General features: G+C 40.5%; 1 protein-coding gene across 1 annotated transcript in view; it reads right to left on the bottom strand.

Annotated features, from left to right (window-relative positions):
• The window catches only part of NDUFS6 (NADH:ubiquinone oxidoreductase subunit S6), a 41,491-nt gene extending 23,960 nt beyond the window's left edge, over positions 1 to 17,531 (bottom strand). The window contains exons 1-2 of the mRNA XM_063450581.1: positions 17,263 to 17,531; positions 7,944 to 7,997 (exon numbers count right to left, since the gene is read on the bottom strand). Coding sequence (XP_063306651.1) covers positions 7,944 to 7,997; positions 17,263 to 17,445 — 237 coding nt within the window. The 5' untranslated portion in view covers positions 17,446 to 17,531. The remainder of the gene's footprint in view (positions 1 to 7,943; positions 7,998 to 17,262) is intronic.
• Between the last annotated feature and the right edge of the window lie 4,554 nt (positions 17,532 to 22,085).

Below are 22,085 nucleotides of genomic sequence, written 5' to 3'. Positions count from 1 at the left end.
CAAGTCACATGATCTCAGCCAAGGAGGCAGAGTGTGAGCTGGACAAAGTGTTTAACTTCACTTTTTTCCAGCACTGCGCCAAGACGAGACCTGCGCAGTGCTGGAAAAAAAGTTTAGTAAAAACCTTTTTAAGGTGGCTGGGTACCTGCTCTTTGAGCTATAGTGTCAGGAATACATGTTTGTGTTCTTTTAAATTTGGAATTAATTTGGAATTCTCACTTTAGTGAACAACCCTGTAAATATTTTGTGCAATCTATTTGGCCATAAAACAGGTATAGGTCAATTTAAACACCAACAATGTCTTAAAAGTATACTCTAAGCACCAAAACAAATTTAGCTTCATGGAACAGTGTTAGTGTATAAATCATACTCTGCCACTAACAAGTTAATTCTCTTTTTATTCTGTTTACACAGCCCTAGCAACCCCTCCACCCCCAGCTGGTACTCGCACAGACCCCATTAAAAATGTGTTTACATTTTTAGATCTCACAGCACAGTGAATTTACTTTAGAAGTTTTTATCTTTTGCTCTTTTAATTAAACCTTAATCACAGTTTTGTAGGCTCTATCAGCCTATTGACAGAGTAAGAGGTAAGACAGTCTAATTTAAGGAGAATGTACAATAATTGTACAACAATGTTTAAACATTAGATCTCTCTTTACAGGAAATGTGTAGGGAGTCTGTGTAGATAACATGCAGGGAAGGCGGGACTACAGTTGCATGAACAAAGAGATCTGACTCCTAAATGGCACAGACTCAAGCAGTTAATCTGCCTTAAGCCTTGAGAAAAACACCATTGTGTGTGAAAAAATTGCCTGTACCTGCTGAAAAATATGCAGCAAAGATTACAAGCAGTATGAGGAGGACCACTGTGGCAGCCTGTCTGCCTAGAAACTGAAATCTCGCTGCCAAGATCCCCTTTCCCCTATGTGCTTATAACTCTGTGCAGATATCAGGCATCACTGTTCAAACACTAGTCTAGACTTTGTAAAGGGTAAAGAAGGAATGCTTTATTGGGACAACTGCCACACTTTATATACTTAGGTCCTCAACAGGAGGACATTGAGACATATCCGGCACCTGTAGATAGAGAGATAATTTAATTTAAGTCCTTGATGTCAATGTCTCGCCACCTCATCTGTCACCCTTACAAATAGACCTCTATTAGGTGCCTCTAGTACCTTTCTCAAGCAGTTTAGTGAATGGGGAGTCACTGATTGGCTCTCAGAAGGTTTAAAAACTTTGGGGAAGAATGCCTCCAGGGGCCTCCTGGCACCATGACAACATCATTTAAATGACGTTGTTTTAATGCCTGGAGTGTCCCTTTAAGCTAGAGCTGTTTTGGCACCTATAGCTTTTCTTTAAGCAAGAAATTAAAAAATAAAATAAAAAATAGTTTGAAAGCATTTAAATCAGAGGTATTCTTTATAAGATATAAGGAAGTCAAAGGCAAATGTATGCAAAATGGCAATTAGATGGGCTAAACTATAAAATGAGAAAGTGATAGCCAAAGATAGCAAGAAATCCCTCAAAATAATTTTAAGTACATACATAAATCATAAATGTCAATTAACAAAGACCAGGAAAATGCAGAACTCAAATAATTTTTCCTCAGTATATTTATATTGAGGAATGTATGGCAAGATAAATGCAAATGATTGCTGCAAACAGATTGCAGAAAAAATGTGACTGAATAACTCAAGACAAGGTGCTACAGCAACTAAAGAAAGTTAATGTAAACAAAGCCCCAGGGCCTGATGGTATTTACCTAATAGTTCTTCAGGAGGCAAGTATGGAAATGTCCGGATTACTAGTTGATCCAACACATAGAATTATATCCCACCTAGGACTAAAGGCAACGTCTTCCAGGGCCTTAGAATGGCCGGACTTAACGTACCTAAGAATAGTCAGAATACTTGCCGAAGTCAGGGACACAGAAGGAGACACAACGATGAGGGAAAGCCAAAAATACCAGAATATAGGGAAGTCAAACGAAGCCAAAGTCAATAACCAGAAATAAACGCTCAGGAACACACTCTCGGACAACCACTAAGGGAAACCACGACAGGGCAATGAGGAAAGACAAGAAAGGAGTTTAAATAAGTCTCCTTTAAATCCGATTGGCCATACCCGGCCTCTGACTCCAGAACGTGCGCGTGTCCTGTGTGTGACGTCATACGCACGCCGACGTCGTTAACACCGCGGGAGTACGTGGGGCTACAAATTGGCATGGGAACACAGCGTCCGGATCCTTCAATATGCCGCAGGAGTCAGACATCATTGTACAGGTCTGCCGCCCAGCATCTCCACCAATGCCCGGAAGGTAGTTATCCCCAGAGACACCACAGGGTGAGGATGAACATGTGACAGGAAATAAGCAAGACCGTTTTTAATCTTTCAGGTTTCTATTTATTTATTGAATTGCACCGGTGGTTTGGAGAAAGGCAGATGTGGTTCTTAAATTCAAAAAGGGTTCAAAATATTTGCCTGGACATTATAGAGCTTTGAGCTTACCGTATTTTTCGCTCCATAAGACACACTTTTTTCCCCCTCAAAAGTGAGGGGAAATGTCTGTGCGTCTTATGGAGCGAATATGAAGCTTTACTTACCTGTCTTGTAGCGTGGGCCAGCAGCACAGCGCGCACCGTGGTACAGGAACTTCAATTTCAGGTTCCGGTTTCCGGCGGGATTGAAAGGATGTGCGCACTTCCTTTCAGTCCCGCCGAAAACCGGAACCTTGGGGGGGGGGGGGGAGAACACTATGGGGTGAGAACACTATGGGGTGAGAACACTATGGGGTGAGAACACTATTGGAGGAGGGGAGAACACTATAGGAGGAGGGGAGAACACTATTGGATGGGGGGTTAAAGAACACTATGGGACAGGGGAGGAGGGGTTAAAGAACACTATGGGACAGGGGAGGAGGGGTTAAAGAACATTATGGGACAGAAGAGGGGAGTGGGTGGTAAGAAACACTATGGGACAGTTTGTTCAGAATATTTTTTTTCTGGGTTTCCTCCTCTAAAAACTAGGTGCGTCTTATGGTGTGGTGCGTCTTATGGAGCGAAAAATACGGTAACTTTTGTGGCTGGGAAATTATTTGAAGGCTTATTAAGGGAAAATATTCAGGAATTCATTGGAAAGACCATTGTTATTGGCAAAAATCAGCATGCTTTTATGAAACATAGGTCATGTCAAATTAATTTAATTCTACAAAGAAGTAGAAGTATAGATCAGGGTGTTGCAATTGAAGTGATGATGCATTTGGATTTTCCAAGGCAAGCAATGTGGTTCCACACAATAGGTTCGTGTACAAACTAAAAGAAATTGGTCTAGATGAATATTCTTGTTCTTGGGTAGAACATTGGCGTAAAGTTAGTACAGAGAGTGGTCATTAATGGTACATTTCCATGCAGGACAAAAGTGGCAAGTGGTGTCCCCTCAGGGTTCCGGGACCTCTTCTATTTAATATATTTGTAAATAATCTTGAAAGTCATTGAAAGTCATGTGTCGGTGTATGCAGATGACACAAAACTAAGTAAAGTAATACAATGTGAACAGGATATTACTTCACTGCATAGGTATTTATATAGATTAAGGGGCTAGGCAGTCAAATAGAAGTAAATAAATGCAAAGTTATGCACTTCAGGGTAAAGAATGCACATGCAACTTAAATCCTAAATTGAAGTGAATTAGGGTTAACACACTAGAAGGATTTGGGAATTGTTATAGACAACAAACTAGGCAACAATGTCAATCAGCAGTTGCCAAGGCTGGTAAGGTATTGTCATGTATAAATAGGGGCATTCATTTTCAGGTTGAAAATATAATTTTGCCTCTTTGCAAATCACTGGTAAGACCACATCTTGAATATGCTGTGGAATTTTGGGCACCTGCACTACAGAAGGATAATATGCCACTAGAAAAAGGGCTACAAAATTAATAAAAGGAATGGAATATTTTAGCTACAGAGAAATATTACATTGTAATCTGTTTAATAGTGCAGAGGATATATGATAGCATTACTCAAATAGATTTGGGGCCAGTACAAACTATTGTCTGGAAATCCTTCCATAGACAGGGCTATACACAGAACACAAGTTCACGCATTTAGACTGGAATAAAGGAGATTTAGACTAATGCAGGGGTTACCAATTGAATTTTCCCATGAAACCCTTTGACATTGTATACCAACACCATGGAATGCCAAAAATACAGCACAAGCCTTTTAATCAGCGGCCTTTTCATTATCATTTTTAAATATTGTGCTCATAAATGAAACGGTTTAGTCTTCTGATAATCCTGAAGCTTTCGCTTAAAACAGGTCTTAATCTTTGTACTCTGCGTGGTTTTGCTCAAACTGGTGATGTAATTTAGCAGGTGCTAACAAACTGTTTGGCAATATTTTCTTGCAAAGTAAGCAGTGTGCTTGAGGAATATTTTCATTACTGGCACTTGTGAATCCAAATGATAAGTACCGGTCATCATATTTTCTTTTCTTTGTTTGAGAAGAAGATCAAGTAGAAGTGTGTGGTTTTCTTTTTATCTTTGACTTGTAGTAGATTCAACTATTTTGGACTGGGTTTCTTTTATTGTCTCTCTCAGTTTATATAAGTGTCAAAGAGTTAGACGTAGTAATAATTTTTCTCTTGATAGTTCCATGCTTTCACCAGATGTCCAAACTCATGGTTGTTGGTTGGTTAAAAACACTTCTCTAACCTGAAAAAACGGACAGATCTCACTACCTGACTGCAATGGATGCTGTTTTTTTCCTAAAGCCCTTAGAAAGAACTTAATGGCTGGAAGAAAGGGGATTTCATCTAAGGCAAAAAAGGTTGTTTTTTTTACAGTAAGAGCAATAAGAATATGGGATTCTCTGCTTGAAGAGGTGGTTTTGTCAGAGTCCATACAGATATTTAAACTGCAATTGGATAAATACTTGTAAAAACATAACATACAGGGATATAATTTCTAATTAGTGGGGTAATCACTGCTTGATCCAAGGAGACACGTGACTTCTATTTTGGGGTCAAGAAGTAATTTTTTCCTAGTTTGTTGCAAAATTGGAAGCGCTTCAGACTAGGTTTTTTGCCTTCTTTTGGATCAACAACAGAAACACATGTGTGGAAGGTTGAACTTGATGGAAGCAAGTCTCTTTTCAGCTATGTAACTATGTAATATAAGCAGGATTTTGAACCAGTCTTGGAGCAAAAATATTACAAACACTTTTAAACAGATCTCACTACCTAAGAAATACATTTTTCAGTATATCACTGATTTCTACAGATGGTACGCAGAAAAAGAATTTACACAAATAAATATATAATATACTTGGACCCGCACTCACTGCTCATGGTCTTGTACTGCCTCCAGTCAAATTAGATAAAAATGTGAAGAACACAACCCGAGTAACTTGTTTTCAGCTGCAGACTTTCAACAGTCTCATTAAAAAAAAAAAAAAAAAAAAGGCTGCTGACATCATCAGAACTGGTGCCCTGATCCAATCACAGTGCTTCCCCATAGGATTGGCTGATACTGACAAGGAGGCTGATCAGGGGCAGAGCCAGCATGATTCAAACACAGCCCTGGCCAATCAGCATCTTCTCATAGAGATGAATTGAATCAATAAATCTCTATGAGGAATGTTCAGTGTCTGCATGCAGAGGGAGGAGATACTAAATGTTTGGAAGCATTTTAGGCAGCCATGACCCAGGAAGGATCTCTAACAGCTATCCGAGGAGTGGCCAGTGAAGTTATCACTAGGCTGTAATGTAAACACTGCATTTTCTCTGAAAATACAGTGTTTACAGCAAAAAGCCTGAAGGTAATGATTCTACTCACCAGAACAAATTCAATAAGCTGTAGTTTTTCTGGTGACTATAGTGTCCCTTTAAGAAGGCTATGTTCATGCAATTAGGGTTATATGGTTGGGGAACCGAACAGCCGCGCAAACCAGAGACCTCCCGAGAGCTTGTTAAACCTCATTAACACTTGGTAACGATTCTAACCGCAGTGTTCTAATTGTCTGAATGGGTGGCCGCTGTTTGCATGAACGACCACGAGGTGACGACCATCTTGTTCGCATGAACGCAGGCAGCCGTGCTTGTTCGACGAGTTCCTGGAACTAAAATCGGACACAAAAACTTCTGAACACCGCTGGACTTCCATCATCGCATCATCGCCTGTGTTCAGTTCTACACAACTTAGAAGATCACTGTTCGGTGGAATCGATAGTCTGGATGAGGGGAACAAGCACCAGGGTAAGACTATTGACTATGTTCGGTATCCGGAAGCCCTGATTCTCTGGAACTATTTTGGGCAAGAGCCTAATGTGCACTCGGTCAAATTATGACTTCCATGGAAATCCTGAACCCCTGAACCGATCTGGGTGATATTTAGATATGTTGGTCCCTCAGATTGGGGTATTAGGGGATATGACTTTCGTGGGGTTTCCATGTGTTTTGGGAGTATTTTCGGGTTATTGTTAAATATAGGTTTTCTGTGCCTGGAGATAATTGAGTTTAGTACAGTTCCTGACTCAATTATCTATCAGGCACAGGGGAGGGATTATCCTGTTTTGTGTGGGAGTGTCCTGGACCTGAGAGCAAATGTAATTACAGTGTGTACTTTGTCACAGTCCCCTCTCAGGTCCAATGGGGAATGCCCCTGGATGTGTTACGGAAAACCCCTTGCATGGGGACTTGCATATAAGGCCAGTTGTGGCTGCCATTAAACAGTTCTACTTCACCCTCAACACAGAACTTTGTCTCGTGCTTGTAGGGAACAGCTACATCACTAGCTCTTGTAATGGCTATCCTGCTATACTTTCTGGAGGAGGAGAGGTCTACCCCACTGGAAGCTGGATCCCTGACTTGGGTCCAGGGTGAGTGGAGAACGGCGAGGCCCCAGTCAAGCTGCGGCGGCTAAGGGTCTGCGGTGGCTATGGTGTCTGGTGGAGTGCTTGGAAGTACTCGGGGATACTAGAAGGCACCCAGTCGGGGTGGCAGGCAGTCCGTCACAAGGGCCTAAAGTGCTCACCGCGCATTAGGTCCCAGTGGGGGTGAGATCGGCAAAGTGATAAAGGGTTTTACACTTAAATGACCGGAGGGGAGGGGAGGGGGGGGGGGGGACTAGAGGGCACTGTAGTGTTAGGAATACAAGGCTGTATTCCTAACACTATAGAATCCCTTTAACTGTACTATATTAAGGTAATGGCTGTCACACTGTATGTTTTATCTGTATCTAAAATTTTGGTAGACAAAGTCTAACGATGGATGAGGACTGTACATATACAGAACTTTAGATTTTTATTTATTTTTAATTGTTTATTTACTTTTCCAAAGGACTAACGTGATAGCTCAATCTACTTATCCATCATGACAGCCTACTTGTCCTGACAAACAAAATCATTTCAGAAAGAGGCACCCGTCTACAAATTTGAGCATTGACATAAACAAACTTTTTGCTAATTAAATTAAAATACAAAAACTGAAACAAAGAAACAGAAAAGCAGATCTGAAAAAAAATCTCAAAGTTAGCTGTAGTCACAACCTTTGCCTCGGATTTTCCATTCAGATTTAATTTGTGGAAATGTGGAGTTTGGTGTATAGGAGAAAGTTAAGTTGAGATGACAGAGCCACATGAATGCACAAGTTTAGTGAATAACCCTGACAGATTCAGACATATAGCCACACAGCAGGCTACACAGAGGACAAGGATGTGTTCAAGAATTTACCTTGATATAAATCAGTGGGTTTATATTTTTACGTAAGTGCACATAGTATGCACATTAAATGTACTGCAAGTGAAAACCACCATGATATCACAGTATGTTATGATGTAAGAAGAGGCTATTCAGTGGAAAACTGAAGACATAAAAAAAATAAAATAAAAAAATAAAAAGTTTTCATTGAGAACTATAACCATAAAATATCTGTGCTTACCTCTTTTTGACGCCCAACAAATCGTACTTTTCTGTAGTCGTGCTCATCAAAAACCTGAAATAATAATAATGTTAATATTTAATAGAGTGCAACTGTAATATAGCCACAAAATTAAAAAAAGTTTAAAAAAATATATACATGTACTAGTACTGTTGCTAGCATGAGTTTTAGATTAAAGGAACACACAATGCACCACAACTACTGGCACTCTCCCAGGGAAAATAGTCAATCGGGTTGAAAGTTGCCTGTCACAGCCTCTTTTGGATCCAGAAGCTCCTGCCAGGAACTTCCATTAGCTTATGGAGCTAAACCCTGCAGTGCAAATTAGGTAATTTAAGCATTCGACAAATAAGCAATTCCCTGCGCCGCAGGAGGAGTAGGCAATCCGTAGGCTCCAAAAATGCTGTCAATCCATTTGTAAGTCATTTCACTATTTACCCTAGGAAGGTGCCAGAGCATTCACGGCACCATAGCTACTAGTTTATGGTGCTTGGATTTTTTTTACATGTTCACTAAAAAGTGACAATGAGTTCGTTTTGACATAGCAGAGGTACTCTATCATTTTAAAACTTGGGTACTGTTAAAATAGAGGTCACAGGTAAGAAATAAAACCAATGCTCTCCAACGTATGATCATACTTAAGTCTCTGAGTACTCTTCACTATTGTATTTATAAGGGTCCAAAGTACCTTAAGATATTCTACTTCTTTCATTTACGTGCAACAAATCCACGGTGTCAATGACAGCTTCATTGTTGCCTTACACTTCTACACTACATCACGACACTAGAAGGCTCACAGTGTCACAGGCTCCTGGCTTGTTGCCTAAACACAGCAGAGCCTGGTAGAGTCTCTTCCATGCGAGCATGGCATCACTAGAAATCTTCTACCCAGCACTTCCAACTATATACGAGCCTCTGGACATGTATGTTTGTGTCAATGATGGACTGTTTATGATACTATCCAAAACACATATCCTAGTTATGGAACTAGTTAAACATATATATTTATGTTTGTTTGAATGTAGGTCCACCACATATTCATATACTTGTACCGGAGTGAGCACCAGGGAGATAAAACAGACAATATTTCAACTGTGGGTTATAATGGCAATCTGTATCCTCATGATTGTTGATATTGATAAAATGCTTGTCGCTTTGTTTTTAACCCCTTAAGGACACATGACATGTGTGACATGTCATGATTCCCTTTTATTCCAGAAGTTTGGTCCTTAAGGGGTTAAAGGAACTATAGTCATCTAAAATTACTTTAGCTAAATAAAGTAGTTTTAGTGTATAGATCCTTCCCCTGCAATTTCACTGCTCAATTCACTGTCATTTAGGAGTTAAATCACTTTGTTTCTGTTTATGCAGCCCTAGCCACACCTCCCCTGGCTATGATTGACAGAGCCTTTCACTTTCAAACAGATGTAATTTACCTTAAATAATTGTATCACATAATTTAATCACATACAGGAGGCTCTTGTAGGGTCTAGCAAGCTATTAACATAGCAGGTGATAAGAAAATCTTAATTAAACAGAACTTGCAATAAAGAAAGCCTAAATAGGGCTCTCTTTACAGGAAGTGTTTATGGAAGGCTGTGCAAGTCTCATGCAGGGAGGTGTGACTAGGGTTCATAAACAAAGGGATTTAACTCCTAAATGGCAGAGGATTGAGCAGTGAGGCTGCAGGGGCATGTTCTATACACCAAAACTGCTTCATTAAGCTAAAGTTGTTCAGGTGACTATAGTGTCCCTTTAAGTTATGTATAAAGATATTCAAATCTATTTAATCTATATTAAATATATATTGTGTCTGAGTAGATCTTCCAGAAACCACAAGCCATATAAATGAACGTCCCCTTCCCTGCACATCACATATTTAATAATACACAGCCCTCACTATTAGATTCAAGGTTTTGCCAGTTCCCAGGGGGAGGGGAGAGAGAGAGAGTGTCTGCCTGCTAGTGAATGAGCTTGTGCGTTACTGCTGAGCGCTGGTATTTTTTATTTTAGTCATTATTGCTGGTATATTATTTTTGTAGCTCTGTAATTATTGGTATTTTACCAATAGAAATGTTCAATCCCTAGGAAATCATTATGTCAAAAGAAAAATTGACTCTGAGTGCAGGGTATTCAAAGAACAGTGGACTTACGATTACTTTTTCACGCAGTACAAAGAAAGAGTTGTTTGTCTGATATGCCAGAATTTAGTGTCTGTGTTCAAGGAATACAATTTGCGTCGACACTACAAAACTCAACATAAAGATAAATTATTGTTTGGTCGGACAAGTGAGAAAAGATAAAATATTAAAACTAAAAAATGGATTGACAACTCTGCAAAATACTTTTGGGAAGCAAAAGCAGCTAATATATCATAGCGAGCAAGTTTTCAAGTTGCCAAGCTCATAGCGCGTCTGTTAACTTCATTAGAGCTCATCCACAGACAGTTTCAGGAATTTCTGTCTGAGCTAAATGTTGCCTATGAAGATATTCTGTACCACACAGAAGTCCGTAGGCTGAGTCGAAGGAGAGTTTTGAAACATTTTTATGACTTACATCCACAGGTTTCTGCTTTCGAAAAACAAAGAAGTGCCAGAGCTCAAAAATGCAGAATGGAAATGGCACCTTGACTTTCTGACAGATGTAACAGAGTTACTCAACAGTAGTGATGTCCCGAACAGTTCGCCGGGGACCGTTCGCCAGCGAACATAGCGTAATGTTCGGTCCGCCCCCTATTCGTCATGGAGGTGGGAGGATCTGGGAGGGAGGGTCTGCTGCTGATTGGCTGGAATGTGTCTGCTGACTGTGAAGTACAGGGTCAAAGTTTACTCAATGATGACGAATAGGGGGCGGACCGAACATCGCACATGGCTCCCGGCGAACTGTTCGGGACATCACTACTCAACAGTTTTAATGTTCAACTTCAAATTAAGTCTGTGATATGTATTCACATGTAAAAGCATTTCAAGTAAAATTAGACCTCCCCATTAAATAAGTGAAGGAGGAAAACTTCTGTCTTCTCCCCACAACTCAAAACCTGTTGGTGGAAAAACCCAGCAGTTGCATTCCCAAACAAAACATGTATGGATGTACTAGAAATATTGTAAAAGGAGTTTCCAATTAGATTTAAAGAGCTTCATCTCCATGAACAGGACATACAGCTTTTGCCGGAACCCATTTTCTGTTGACATTGAAATTGTTGATCCGATTTACCAAATGGAATTGGCCGAACTACAGATTTGTGACTCTCTGAAAGAAGCATTCAAATCAAGCAGCCTTACTAATTTCTATGCATCTCTCCCCTTTAACCCCTTAAGGACCAAACTTCTGGAATAAAAGGGAATAATGACATGTCACACATGTCATGTGTCCTTAAGGGGTTAAAACATCTCTTAATCTCAGGAACCATGCACTCAAAATTGCAACCATCTTTGGCAGAACCCGTGTCTGTGGACAGACTTTTTTCCGAACGAAACATCTGAAATCTCCAACCAGATCCATTGTAACTGATGAACACTTGCATTACTTGCTACGACTAGCAGTGACAAATATGGAACCAGATATTGACCATCTCATTAGCCAAAAGCAGGCCCATACTTCCAATTGAAATATTATACGTTTATGTTGATTAAAATTGTTCTTTATTTTTAATATTGCATTGTTTTTCGTCCACTACAAATAAAATATGTGCAGTGTGCATAGGAATTTGTTTATATTTTTTTCAAACTATAGTTCAGCCCCAATAGTTCAGTTCAGCCCCAGTGTCCTAGGGACAGTGACCTGGCCCCCGGTTTAAAAAGTTTGAGGACCCCTGATTTAAATGGACACTGGAGATACCCAGACCATTTTATCTAAAGGAAGTAGCCTGGGTGCATTGCCCCTGTCTGCGCAAGCTTGCAATGTAAGACATTGCCGTTATTTCGAACGGCTATGATTACACTGCAGGTTTACCATGCTTCTAGTGGCAGTCTTCCTGGTCCACTAAGGGTGCTCCCTATGCTATAACAGAGTAAAACTCTGTTGTAGATCACATGCTGCTCTTATTGGGTGATCCCTGCTTTTGACAGATTTGGCTAGAGAAGAAGGACTGTTTTCACTGACAGTCTCCTGGGACAAAAATGAGCCGAGAAAGGACTTGCCACTTGAAAAAAAAAAAGTAGGTAAACGTTCTGTGTTTGGGGGTAGGAAGATATTTACATCTAGTGGGGTAAAGGGAAACTCCAAGCTTATGGCAAAACTAGGAACTAGGGAGCATGTACCCTGGGATGAAGAGGTATAACGGCAACGCCACCCGCTCAGAAGCAGCAGAAACTCGCTCCTTGTTACACCGGCCTAGCTATGCTGTCTGGAAAGAGTCGTATGCTGAGGGAGGAACAGGAAGGAGTCCCTTCTTTCCTAACCAATAAGCACCATGAAATGTGCTCCTAGCTCCACTCCTCTCCCACAACCAATGCCCATAAAGGTAGGATTTGGTTATTGTGTGCGCGCATGTAACTGTATGTGACTGTGGGTCCCTGTAACAGTAAATATGTTTGTGACTGTGTGCTTGTGATTATGTTTGTAGTGTCTGACTGTAATGGTGTGTAGGACTGTGTACCACTGACTGCGAGTGCTGTATGCGATGTGACAGTATGTATGTGGGGGTCAAAAAAGGGTAAGAGCATCAAGAAACAGTAGTAAGTGAAACACAAAAAATATACAAACAAAGTGGGATTAAGTGTGGTGGCAATAAATGCCACAGATCACCTGAGTGGAAACCCCTTACACCACTCTATAAAATACAAACATAAAATACATACAATGTAGGAGATGATTCACACTTCTAAAATGGTTCTGTAATATAAAAAGCAATATAGTGTAATATGCTAGTACAATTGTATCAATCGAAATGAGCGTCAGGTACTCACAAGCCTAGAGCCAAATTTCTGCATATGGCTCTCATGGATAGCGCTGTGGGACTTTTCAGGATGTCCCTCTCCTATTCCCAGATCACTTTTATGATGCTCCGGTTGGGTAATAATCCAGGTTCCACAACTTGACTTGACTTTTTTCAAGAGAAAACTTTATTGCTCCCCAATGTGGAGTAAAACATGGATCAAATTAAAATTTCGATAAAATAAATAAAAAATGGAGTAACTGTATATAGTCCTGCCAATTGGCAAAAGTCCAAATGTCCGAAACGCGTTTCGCCCCGTACCAGGGGCTTTTTCAATCGGTGTATGGGCTTCCTTCTCTGTTTGGCGTCTTCTTAATCCCCTTGTGTCTTTTCACTTCCGGGTTCCGGCTATCGCACGTATGGAACGCAACGTGCGTTCCACCGCTGACGGCATGCGTTCCACTTTCAGATGGCGCCGTCGCTATCTACTGACGTCACTGGAACGCATGTCGAGCGTGTCGTGCGTTCCATTTCGGAATTAATAGGAATTTAGATAGCTTTAGTGGCATAACATAAAACTTTTTTTCCCAGACATGATCTCTGATGGAATGAAAACATTTGAGACCATGGTGATGGGGGAAATAAACAAAATCAAAAAACTAAATAAATTTCAACAAAACATGTCTAGAAAAGAAAAAAATACTTTAACAAAATTACAAAAAAACAAAGACCTGATTATAAAACCAGCCGACAAAGGGGGGGATAGTGGTATTATCGAAGCTGAAATATATGGAAGAATCTGAAAGAATCCTTTCAGACTCCAGCACTTACCAAAAACTTAATTCTAATCCCACTAACAAAGTGAAGGAACTCTTTGAAGAATATATTAAGAAGGGATTGGAAAAAGAAATACTTACAGAAAAAGAAGGTAAATATTTACAGATAGCACACCCGAAATTACCGGTTTTTTATTATTTACCTAAAGTACATAAGAACCCACTAAACCCACCCGGACGCCCAATTATATCAGGAATAGACTCCATTTCCTCCAGAATTTCAGAGTACATCGATATACTACTACAGCCTATAGTTGCTAAGACATTGTCACACTTGAAAGATACAATTCATATCTTACAAGTTCTAGATTCTATCCAATGGAAACACAGTTATCATTTGGTCACAAGTGACGTTACATCCTTGTACAGCATCATTCCACACGAAATAGGAATAAGAGCGGTGAAATATTTTTTAGTTAAAGCGAATTTTAAAGATGAGCAAATAGAGTTCATTTTAGAAGGGATCCATCTCATTTTAACAAACAACTTTTTTTGGTATCACGATACTTTTTATCTACAAATTAGAGGGACGGCGATGGGCACCAAACTCGCACCCAGTTACGCAAATCTTTTTATGGCGTATTGGGAGGAACATTTCATCTATTCAATCCATCCCTGGGTGTCGAATTTGGTGTCCTACCACCGATATATAGACGACATCTTTTTAATCTGGGAAGGCACGACAGACCTTTTAGAGATGTTCAAACACTTTTTAAATGACAATGACTGGGGGATTATCCTCACCACCTCTCAAAGTCAGAAGGAAATCCATTTTTTAGATCTCCACATCTTTGTACAAAACGAGCAAATTAAAACAAAAAATTTCTTCAAAACAGTAGATGCAAACGGGTACATCGAGAAATCCAGCTGCCACCACAGACCATGGCTTAAGAACGCACCTAAAGGACAATTTTTGAGGATAAGGCGAAACTGCACTAATGACGAAGACTTTAGGACACAAGCAGGGAGAATAAGAGAACAATTTAAAGAAAAAGGATACGAAGAAACTGAACTGAACATAGCTATGGAGGAAGTAATTAACACATCAAGGAAAGATTTACTAACCTACAAACCCAAAAACACACAATCTACGTATACCCAGAATATTCCTTTTATTTGCAATTTTAATGGTAACCACAAACAAATAAATAGAGCCATCAGGAAATACTGGTATATCTTACAAGAAGATCCTGTTTTAAAAACTATGTTACCGACCCAACCACGTATAATTTATAGAGGTGCCACTAATATGAAAAAAACCCTAGTTCGAAGTAGTGAAGGCCCAGCCAAAATAAAACATTTTCTAAACTATAATAAAGGTTTCTATGGTTGTGGGACCTGCCTGGCGTGCAGGACCACCAAAAGCAAAAAGAGACACCTGACCGATATTAAAGATCTCATCAATAAGGAATTCACCATTAAGGAACAACTTACATGCTTCTCTAAAGGAGTCATTTATGTGATAAAATGCCCCTGTGGCCTATTATACATAGGCAGAACCATAAGATGCCTGCACATAAGAATTTCGGAACACGTGCGCAACATAAAAAAAGGTCTAGAGACACACAGTTTATCAAAGCACTTTAAAACCCACCATAACCAGGAACCTGAGAACCTATTTTTTTGCCCACTTAAACTTGTAGAAAAAGATTGGAGGGGAGGTGACTTTAACAAAAAAATCGGAATAGAAGAAATGAAATTTATCTATAATTTTAACACTCTAATACCCCACGGATTAAATTCAGACTTCGAGGTCTGTCATTTCTTCTAAATGCCTATTTGTTAGAAACATCTTTATGTTAGAATAAAATTGAATAATATCAGAAAAATGCTGTCACCTCCTACTACATAGAGCAGGCTTTTAAAAGTAATAGATATATTTGCAATCCTCTAAAACGGAAAGCACTTTGTTATCCATCTAGAGACACCTGTGTGATGAATATTTAATAATACCCTACAACTATAAGCACTTTAAATATAACAGTATTAAGATTAAGAATGATTATCACCATTGGCACAACACTAGCACTTTAATATAATATGTCAGCATAAGATGTTTTTCAATGTGATTAATATTATCTAAGTTAAAGGCTAATATCACTTTTTGCACAACAACAGCATTTTAATGTTTAACTAAGCACTTTAATGTTAAGCTATTAATGCTATTTAAATTCCACCAGCACTTTAATGCTAAGCCACTAATGCTATACAAATTCATATTTATTTAGCACTTTTATGTTATGCCACTAAAGCTATCTAAATTCCTATTAATTCCGAAATGGAACGCACGACACGCTCGACATGCGTTCCAGTGACGTCAGTAGATAGCGACGGCGCCCTCTGAAAGTGGAACGCATGCCGTCAGCGGTGGAACGCACGTTGCGTTCCATACGTGCGATAGCCGGAACCCGGAAGTGAAAAGACACAAGGGGATTAAGAAGACGCCAAACAGAGAAGGAAGCCCATACACCGATTGAAAAAGCCCCTGGTACGGGGCGAAACGCGTTTCGGACATTTGGACTTTTGCCAATTGGCAGGACTATATACAGTTACTCCATTTTTTATTTATTTTATCGAAATTTTAATTTGATCCATGTTTTACTCCACGTTGGGGAGCAATAAAGTTTTCTCTTGAAAAAAGTCAAGTCAAGTTGTGGAACCTGGATTATTACCCAACCGGAGCATCATAAAAGTGATCTGGGAATAGGAGAGGGACATCCTGAAAAGTCCCACAGCGCTATCCATGAGAGCCATATGCAGAAATTTGGCTCTAGGCTTGTGAGTACCTGACGCTCATTTCGATTGATACAATTGTACTAGCATATTACACTATATTGCTTTTTATATTACAGAACCATTTTAGAAGTGTGAATCATCTCCTACATTGTATGTATTTTACATCAAGAAACAGACACGAGGTAAGGAGATTAAGTGATACAGTGGAAGTAATATGGGGTAAGAAGTGAAAGGTTATGATAAAGGGACACACAAGATTGGAAAGGTGAAGAGGGATAAAGATAAACACAAAAGAAGGGTAAGAAGATACACAAAAAGGCATGAGTAGGTCCGAAAGTAACACACAAAAGTTTAAAATTTGGGGACGGGGTGCCAACATAGATTTGCACACTGAGTGACAAAAGTCCTAGATGTGACTGCCTCAAACATTAAAAACTAAATGTAATAATTTTTAACAGTGAGGTGTTTCGTTAAGTTGCAGGAGTTTTTGCTAATCACGGCAGATGTGTAACAAAAAACAGTAAGCGTAGGGTTATTTAGCAAATTCAGAACTCTAATAAATTACAAAGGAATTCCAAAATTAAAGTTAAAATAATCAAGCAGTGACTATACCCGAGTATAATGACTTCCTTGGATATTGCTGCTAATCAGATTTTTTCATTCTTAAAGTTACACATTTATTAATTGTCCTCTTGTATGTCCAACAAACCAATTTGCCCTACTTACTGCTACACGATCAATAACTCCCCCAGATATTTATTAATTAACCTGCTTAATATTATTTCTGGAGTTTCTATACAGGCTGGACTGGCTTCAGACAGACACAGTGTATCTATTTACAGCAGAGTACAGAGAGGGGGCAGAACATGACCTGGCCGGTGTGGGTAACAGGCTCCCCGGTGGAGCTCTTTGCGGTGTAGGCTCTCCAGACCAGCCTGCTAGCCGATCCCGGGGAGGACTGAGGTCTCAGAGAGCTCCGGACACTCTCGGTCACTGACATCCATCCTAGTCTGCGAGACCAGACCCGGCCAAAGGCAGTGCAGGGCGCCGCCATTTTTACTGTCACCTTAGCGGCTTGTCCTCAGTCCTCCCTTATTGGCCGCTCGATCCCGGATGTAAATCTGGCCGTAAAGCAAGACTGCATCGAACTGCAGCGGGCACCAATAGCGACAGGAGCTGTACGTACATCACGTGGGAGATGACGGTTCTGGGACGCAGTGCGCGTGCGCAGTGAGATATCGTGCTGGGTCTGTCAGTGCGGAGAGTTCTGTGAGTTTGGGTGACATTTATTGAGACTACACTGTCTGTGAGAGGACCGGACAAGAAAGGTCCGCTGTCTGTATAGTGTCTGTGCAGCACACCAGATACAGCTAAGTAAGGTGATACTAGACTAATCATTATGATAGGGATATTGGTATTATTATTATTATTATTGTCCATTCTCATGTTACCATGTTAATACAGCATGTTATTTGTGATTGGATGTAGCTGTGTTGACATACAGTGTTGTGTGAGGGTGTGAATGCTGGTGGAATGCATGTTATTGTGGAGGAGTGTGTGACTGGATGTGTTTATGAAGGGCGAGGTGTGTGCAGGTGTCAGTGTTTGTGTGTTGCAGTATCCTTGTGTTACTAGCCCATCTCTTAAAGGACCACTCTAGTGCCAGGAAAACATACTCGTTTTCCTGGCACTAGAGTGCCCTGAGGGTGCCCCCACCCTCAGGGTCCCCCTCCCGCCCGGCTCTGGAAAGGGGAAAAGGGGTAAAACTTACCTTTTTCCAGCGCTGGGCGGGGAGCTCTCCGCCTCTGCTCCGCCCCGTCGGCTGAATGCGCACGCGCGGCAAGAGCTGCGCGCGCATTCAGCCGGTCGCATAGGAAAGCATTTACAATGCTTTCCTATGGACGCTTGCGTGTTCTCACTGTGATTTTCACAGTGAAAATCACGCAAGCGCCTCTAGCGGCTGTCAATGAGACAGCCACTAGAGGATTAGGGGGAAGGCTTAACCAATTTATAAACATAGCAGTTTCTCTGAAACTGCTATGTTTATAAAAAAATGGGTTAACCCTAGCTGGACTTGGCACCCAGACCACTTCATTAAGCTGAAGTGGTCTGGGTGCCTAGAGTGGTCCTTTAACAAATCCATAACTTGTAGATAATCATCACCACCAGCCTCCTCACTGAAAATACAAATTCTTCTTTCTTTCTTTTACTCTCCAGGGTTTGAACAATGGCATCCCTTCTGCTGAGAAGCAGGCTCATGGCGATGATAAAGCCCCTCTGCCTCGTGAATCAACATGCAGCAGGTTATTCTCCCCTCCATACAATTATCAGTGTCTGTAGGTGGTCCGCAGGATCCTGGAACATTACTGGACTAAAGCAATCTCCATTTCTCACAAGCAGTCCTCTTCTATCTGAACAGCAATGTTGTGGAATGAAAACAAAAAGTGCTGTGAAAAAACGTTGCGCCGACTGCTACTTTGTGAAAAGGCGTGGAAGGATTTTTGTGTACTGCAAAAGCAATAATAAACACAAGCAGCGGCAGGGATAGATTAAACTCAGTTTCAGACAGTCAAGCTGTATATCGTTCTATGTCTATGTCTTTATGGTTTTGTAGTCTATTCATTAAAAAATAAGGAATAAAAATGAAGCAACACAATGTTTTTTTTCTGTGCTCAACACATATAACTTGAAGTTAAAATCTAATGTCACACATACAGAGACAAATGTACATGATACATGTGCTGACAGTTTAAAACAGGTGTATTTCCACAGGGATCCAGCTTTCGAAGTTGGTGAAGTGCAATTTATATAAAACGTAAATGTAATGATTGTCCAGGAGCTAGGGAGGGTGAGGGTTGCATAAAAAAAAAGTTGTAATGTAATCTGGTAGGAAACAAATGGGAAAGAGCATTAGGAAATTAACTTGGGGATAGGAAAGATTACATTATATTATATTATATTATATGAATGCCAGCTTAATGTTACCTACTAAAAAAAAATAGTGGCTTCTAAAATTTGGTGGAAAAGAGTTAATGGTCTTGAAATGATTTTTTGAGATTAGGCTAGGCCCTTTAGCGTCAGTGAGGGTTCACCTTTTAGATGATGGAGAGCTTCCAAATTTGACCTTGGCAGAACATGATATCCATGAAATCATGGTTAGATTGAAGAGTCTGTTGTTATAAGGTAAAAGGTCCAGGCAGTCAAAAGGCTTATAAAGTGCAGACATTAAAGGGAACCTCAAGCATAAAATGACAGCATTTCGGCCTGACATGACAAAGGGCTTAGCTGGCTGAAACACCGCTTTATGCTTAATGTTCCTAATGCTGTCTGCACTTTATAAGACGTTTTGAATGCCTGGACCTTTCCTCCTATTCAACATTGTCACTTTGCAGTACACCAACCCATAGGTTGGTGGAACCTACTTTTCGCTGGCATGTTGCAGGAACCAAGAGTGCAGTCAGTTTCCTCAATAAATTAAATTTATGAGTTTGTTGTGGCCTGCACAGAGTGCTAATGTCAGCCCAACTGAATGGCAATTGGAAGTAAAACCTTGTCCAGCACCAGTTTCTGACCTATACTTTTTCCCATGCATTATGTATCTTGCTCTTGAATAAATCACAGGTTACACTAGTCGATTGTTTATCAGAATGTGCTCCTGTTTTTGTATCTGGGTGTATGTAGTCTTGATAAATATGGTTTATATTGAAATCGGAAGTTTTATGAACTGCCAAAAAAAAAGGTTTAGGGACATAAAGCAGTTAAGCAAGCTGAAGTGCTTTATGCGTCTAGAGTGTTATTTAACCAATTCACAACAGGGCATGTGTATATACAATTACAAGGGTATGCACCCATACCCCAGAATTGCAAAGGAAATTTGTATTGCGCAAACCAGTGTTTGCAATTTGGGCTCCCAGACACCAGAGCCAAATGCTACTATTATAGCACCTGCTCTGCTGTGACCCCCTGCAGCTGGTCTTCAGCTTCTGGCTGTGTGCAGATTGAGGGGTCATCTGTCCTGCAACTAAGCCCACCGCACCACCAGGAAGCACACTAGACCAACAGGTAAATTAATAATTGTCCCCCTCCAATACCAAAATGCAATCAGGATGGGAGCTACAAAAAAAACATTACAGTGGGGGTACACAGAAACAAAACCCTGCCATAATTACCACAACACACATACTACCACAGTTACCACCCTCATCCAGCACCATCAGCCTCCCACACTCACACTGTACCATGCTACAGTCACACCCTACTCTCACCCTCTCACAGATTTCCAACCGACTCTCACACTGTCTTAATCACCCCAATACTCCCCACAGGCAGATATACATATATATAGATATATATATATGAATAATTAATACAATGTTAAACAAAAATCCTGCACACCAGTCAAGCCATAAGACTTGCTTTTCCCACAGAAATCCCATAACTGCAGCATTGTTACAACCGCAAAGGATTCCCCACCATAACTTCTCCACCATAACCTATTTGGATTTTGCTTCCCAAGCACTACCAAGCCTCAATAAGCAAACCAGTAACCAACCTCATGCTGACGAGTTGCATTAACAACAAAACAGCTGTCCATGAGTGGTTCAATGGTTTTGCATCTTTTCCTATATTGTGTTTCAAGCTGTTGTATACAGAAAACACAGATTAAAAGGAATGCATGTTTAAAATGGAATGAGGCAAAAATGTGATTCTTTGTTAAACTAATTTGCAAATGCCCACCCAGAATCCTTTGCGGTTGTAACATCGCTGCAGTTATGGGATTTCTGTGGGAAAAGCAAGTCTTATGGCTTGACTGGTGTGCAGACTTTTGTTTAACATTGTATTAATTATCCACAGACTTCAGGTGGAAGGGGTTTTCAATTACAATTTTTCCCCGCCATAACCTATTTGGATTTATATATATATGTATATATATACACACTGCTCAAAAAAATAAAGGGAACACAAAAATAACATATCCTAGATCTGAATGAATTAAATATTCTTCTGAAATACTTTGTTCTTTACATAGTTGAATGTGCTGACAAAATCGCACAAAAATTTAAAAATGGAAATCAAATTTTTCAACCCATGGAGGTCTGGATTTCGAGTCACACTCAAAATTAAAGTGGAAAAAACACACTACAGGCTGATCCAACTTTGATGTAATGTCCTTAAAACAAGTCAAAATGAGGCTCAGTAGTGTGTGTGTCCTCCATGTGCCTGTATGAACTCCCTACAACGCCTGTGCATGCTCCTGATGAGGTGGCGGATGGTCTCCTGAGGGATCTCCTCCCAGACCTGGACTAGAGCATCTGTCAACTCCTGGACAGTTTGTGGTGCAACGTGATGGAGCAAGACATAATGTCCCAGATGTGCTAAATTGGATTCAGGTCTTGGGAACGGGCGGGCCAGTCCATAGCATCAATGCCTTCGTCTTGCAGGAACTGCTGACACACTCCAGCCACATGAGTTCTAGCATTGTCTTGCATTAGGAGGAACCCAGGGCCAGCATATGGTCTCACAAGGGGTCTGAGGATCTCATCTCGGTACCTAATGGCAGTCAGGCTACCTCTGGAGGGCTGTGCGGCCCCCCAAAGAAATGCCACTCCACACCATTACTGACCCACTGCCAAACCGGTCATGCTGGAGGATGTTGCAGGCAGCAGAACGTTCTCCACGGCGTCTCCAGACTCT

This window comes from Pelobates fuscus, chromosome 4 (genome assembly GCF_036172605.1).
Source record: "Pelobates fuscus isolate aPelFus1 chromosome 4, aPelFus1.pri, whole genome shotgun sequence".
Taxonomy (NCBI): Eukaryota; Metazoa; Chordata; class Amphibia; order Anura; family Pelobatidae; genus Pelobates; species Pelobates fuscus.
The sequence above is the reverse complement of the archived record's forward strand: the minus strand, read 5'-3'. Positions and strand labels throughout refer to the sequence as shown.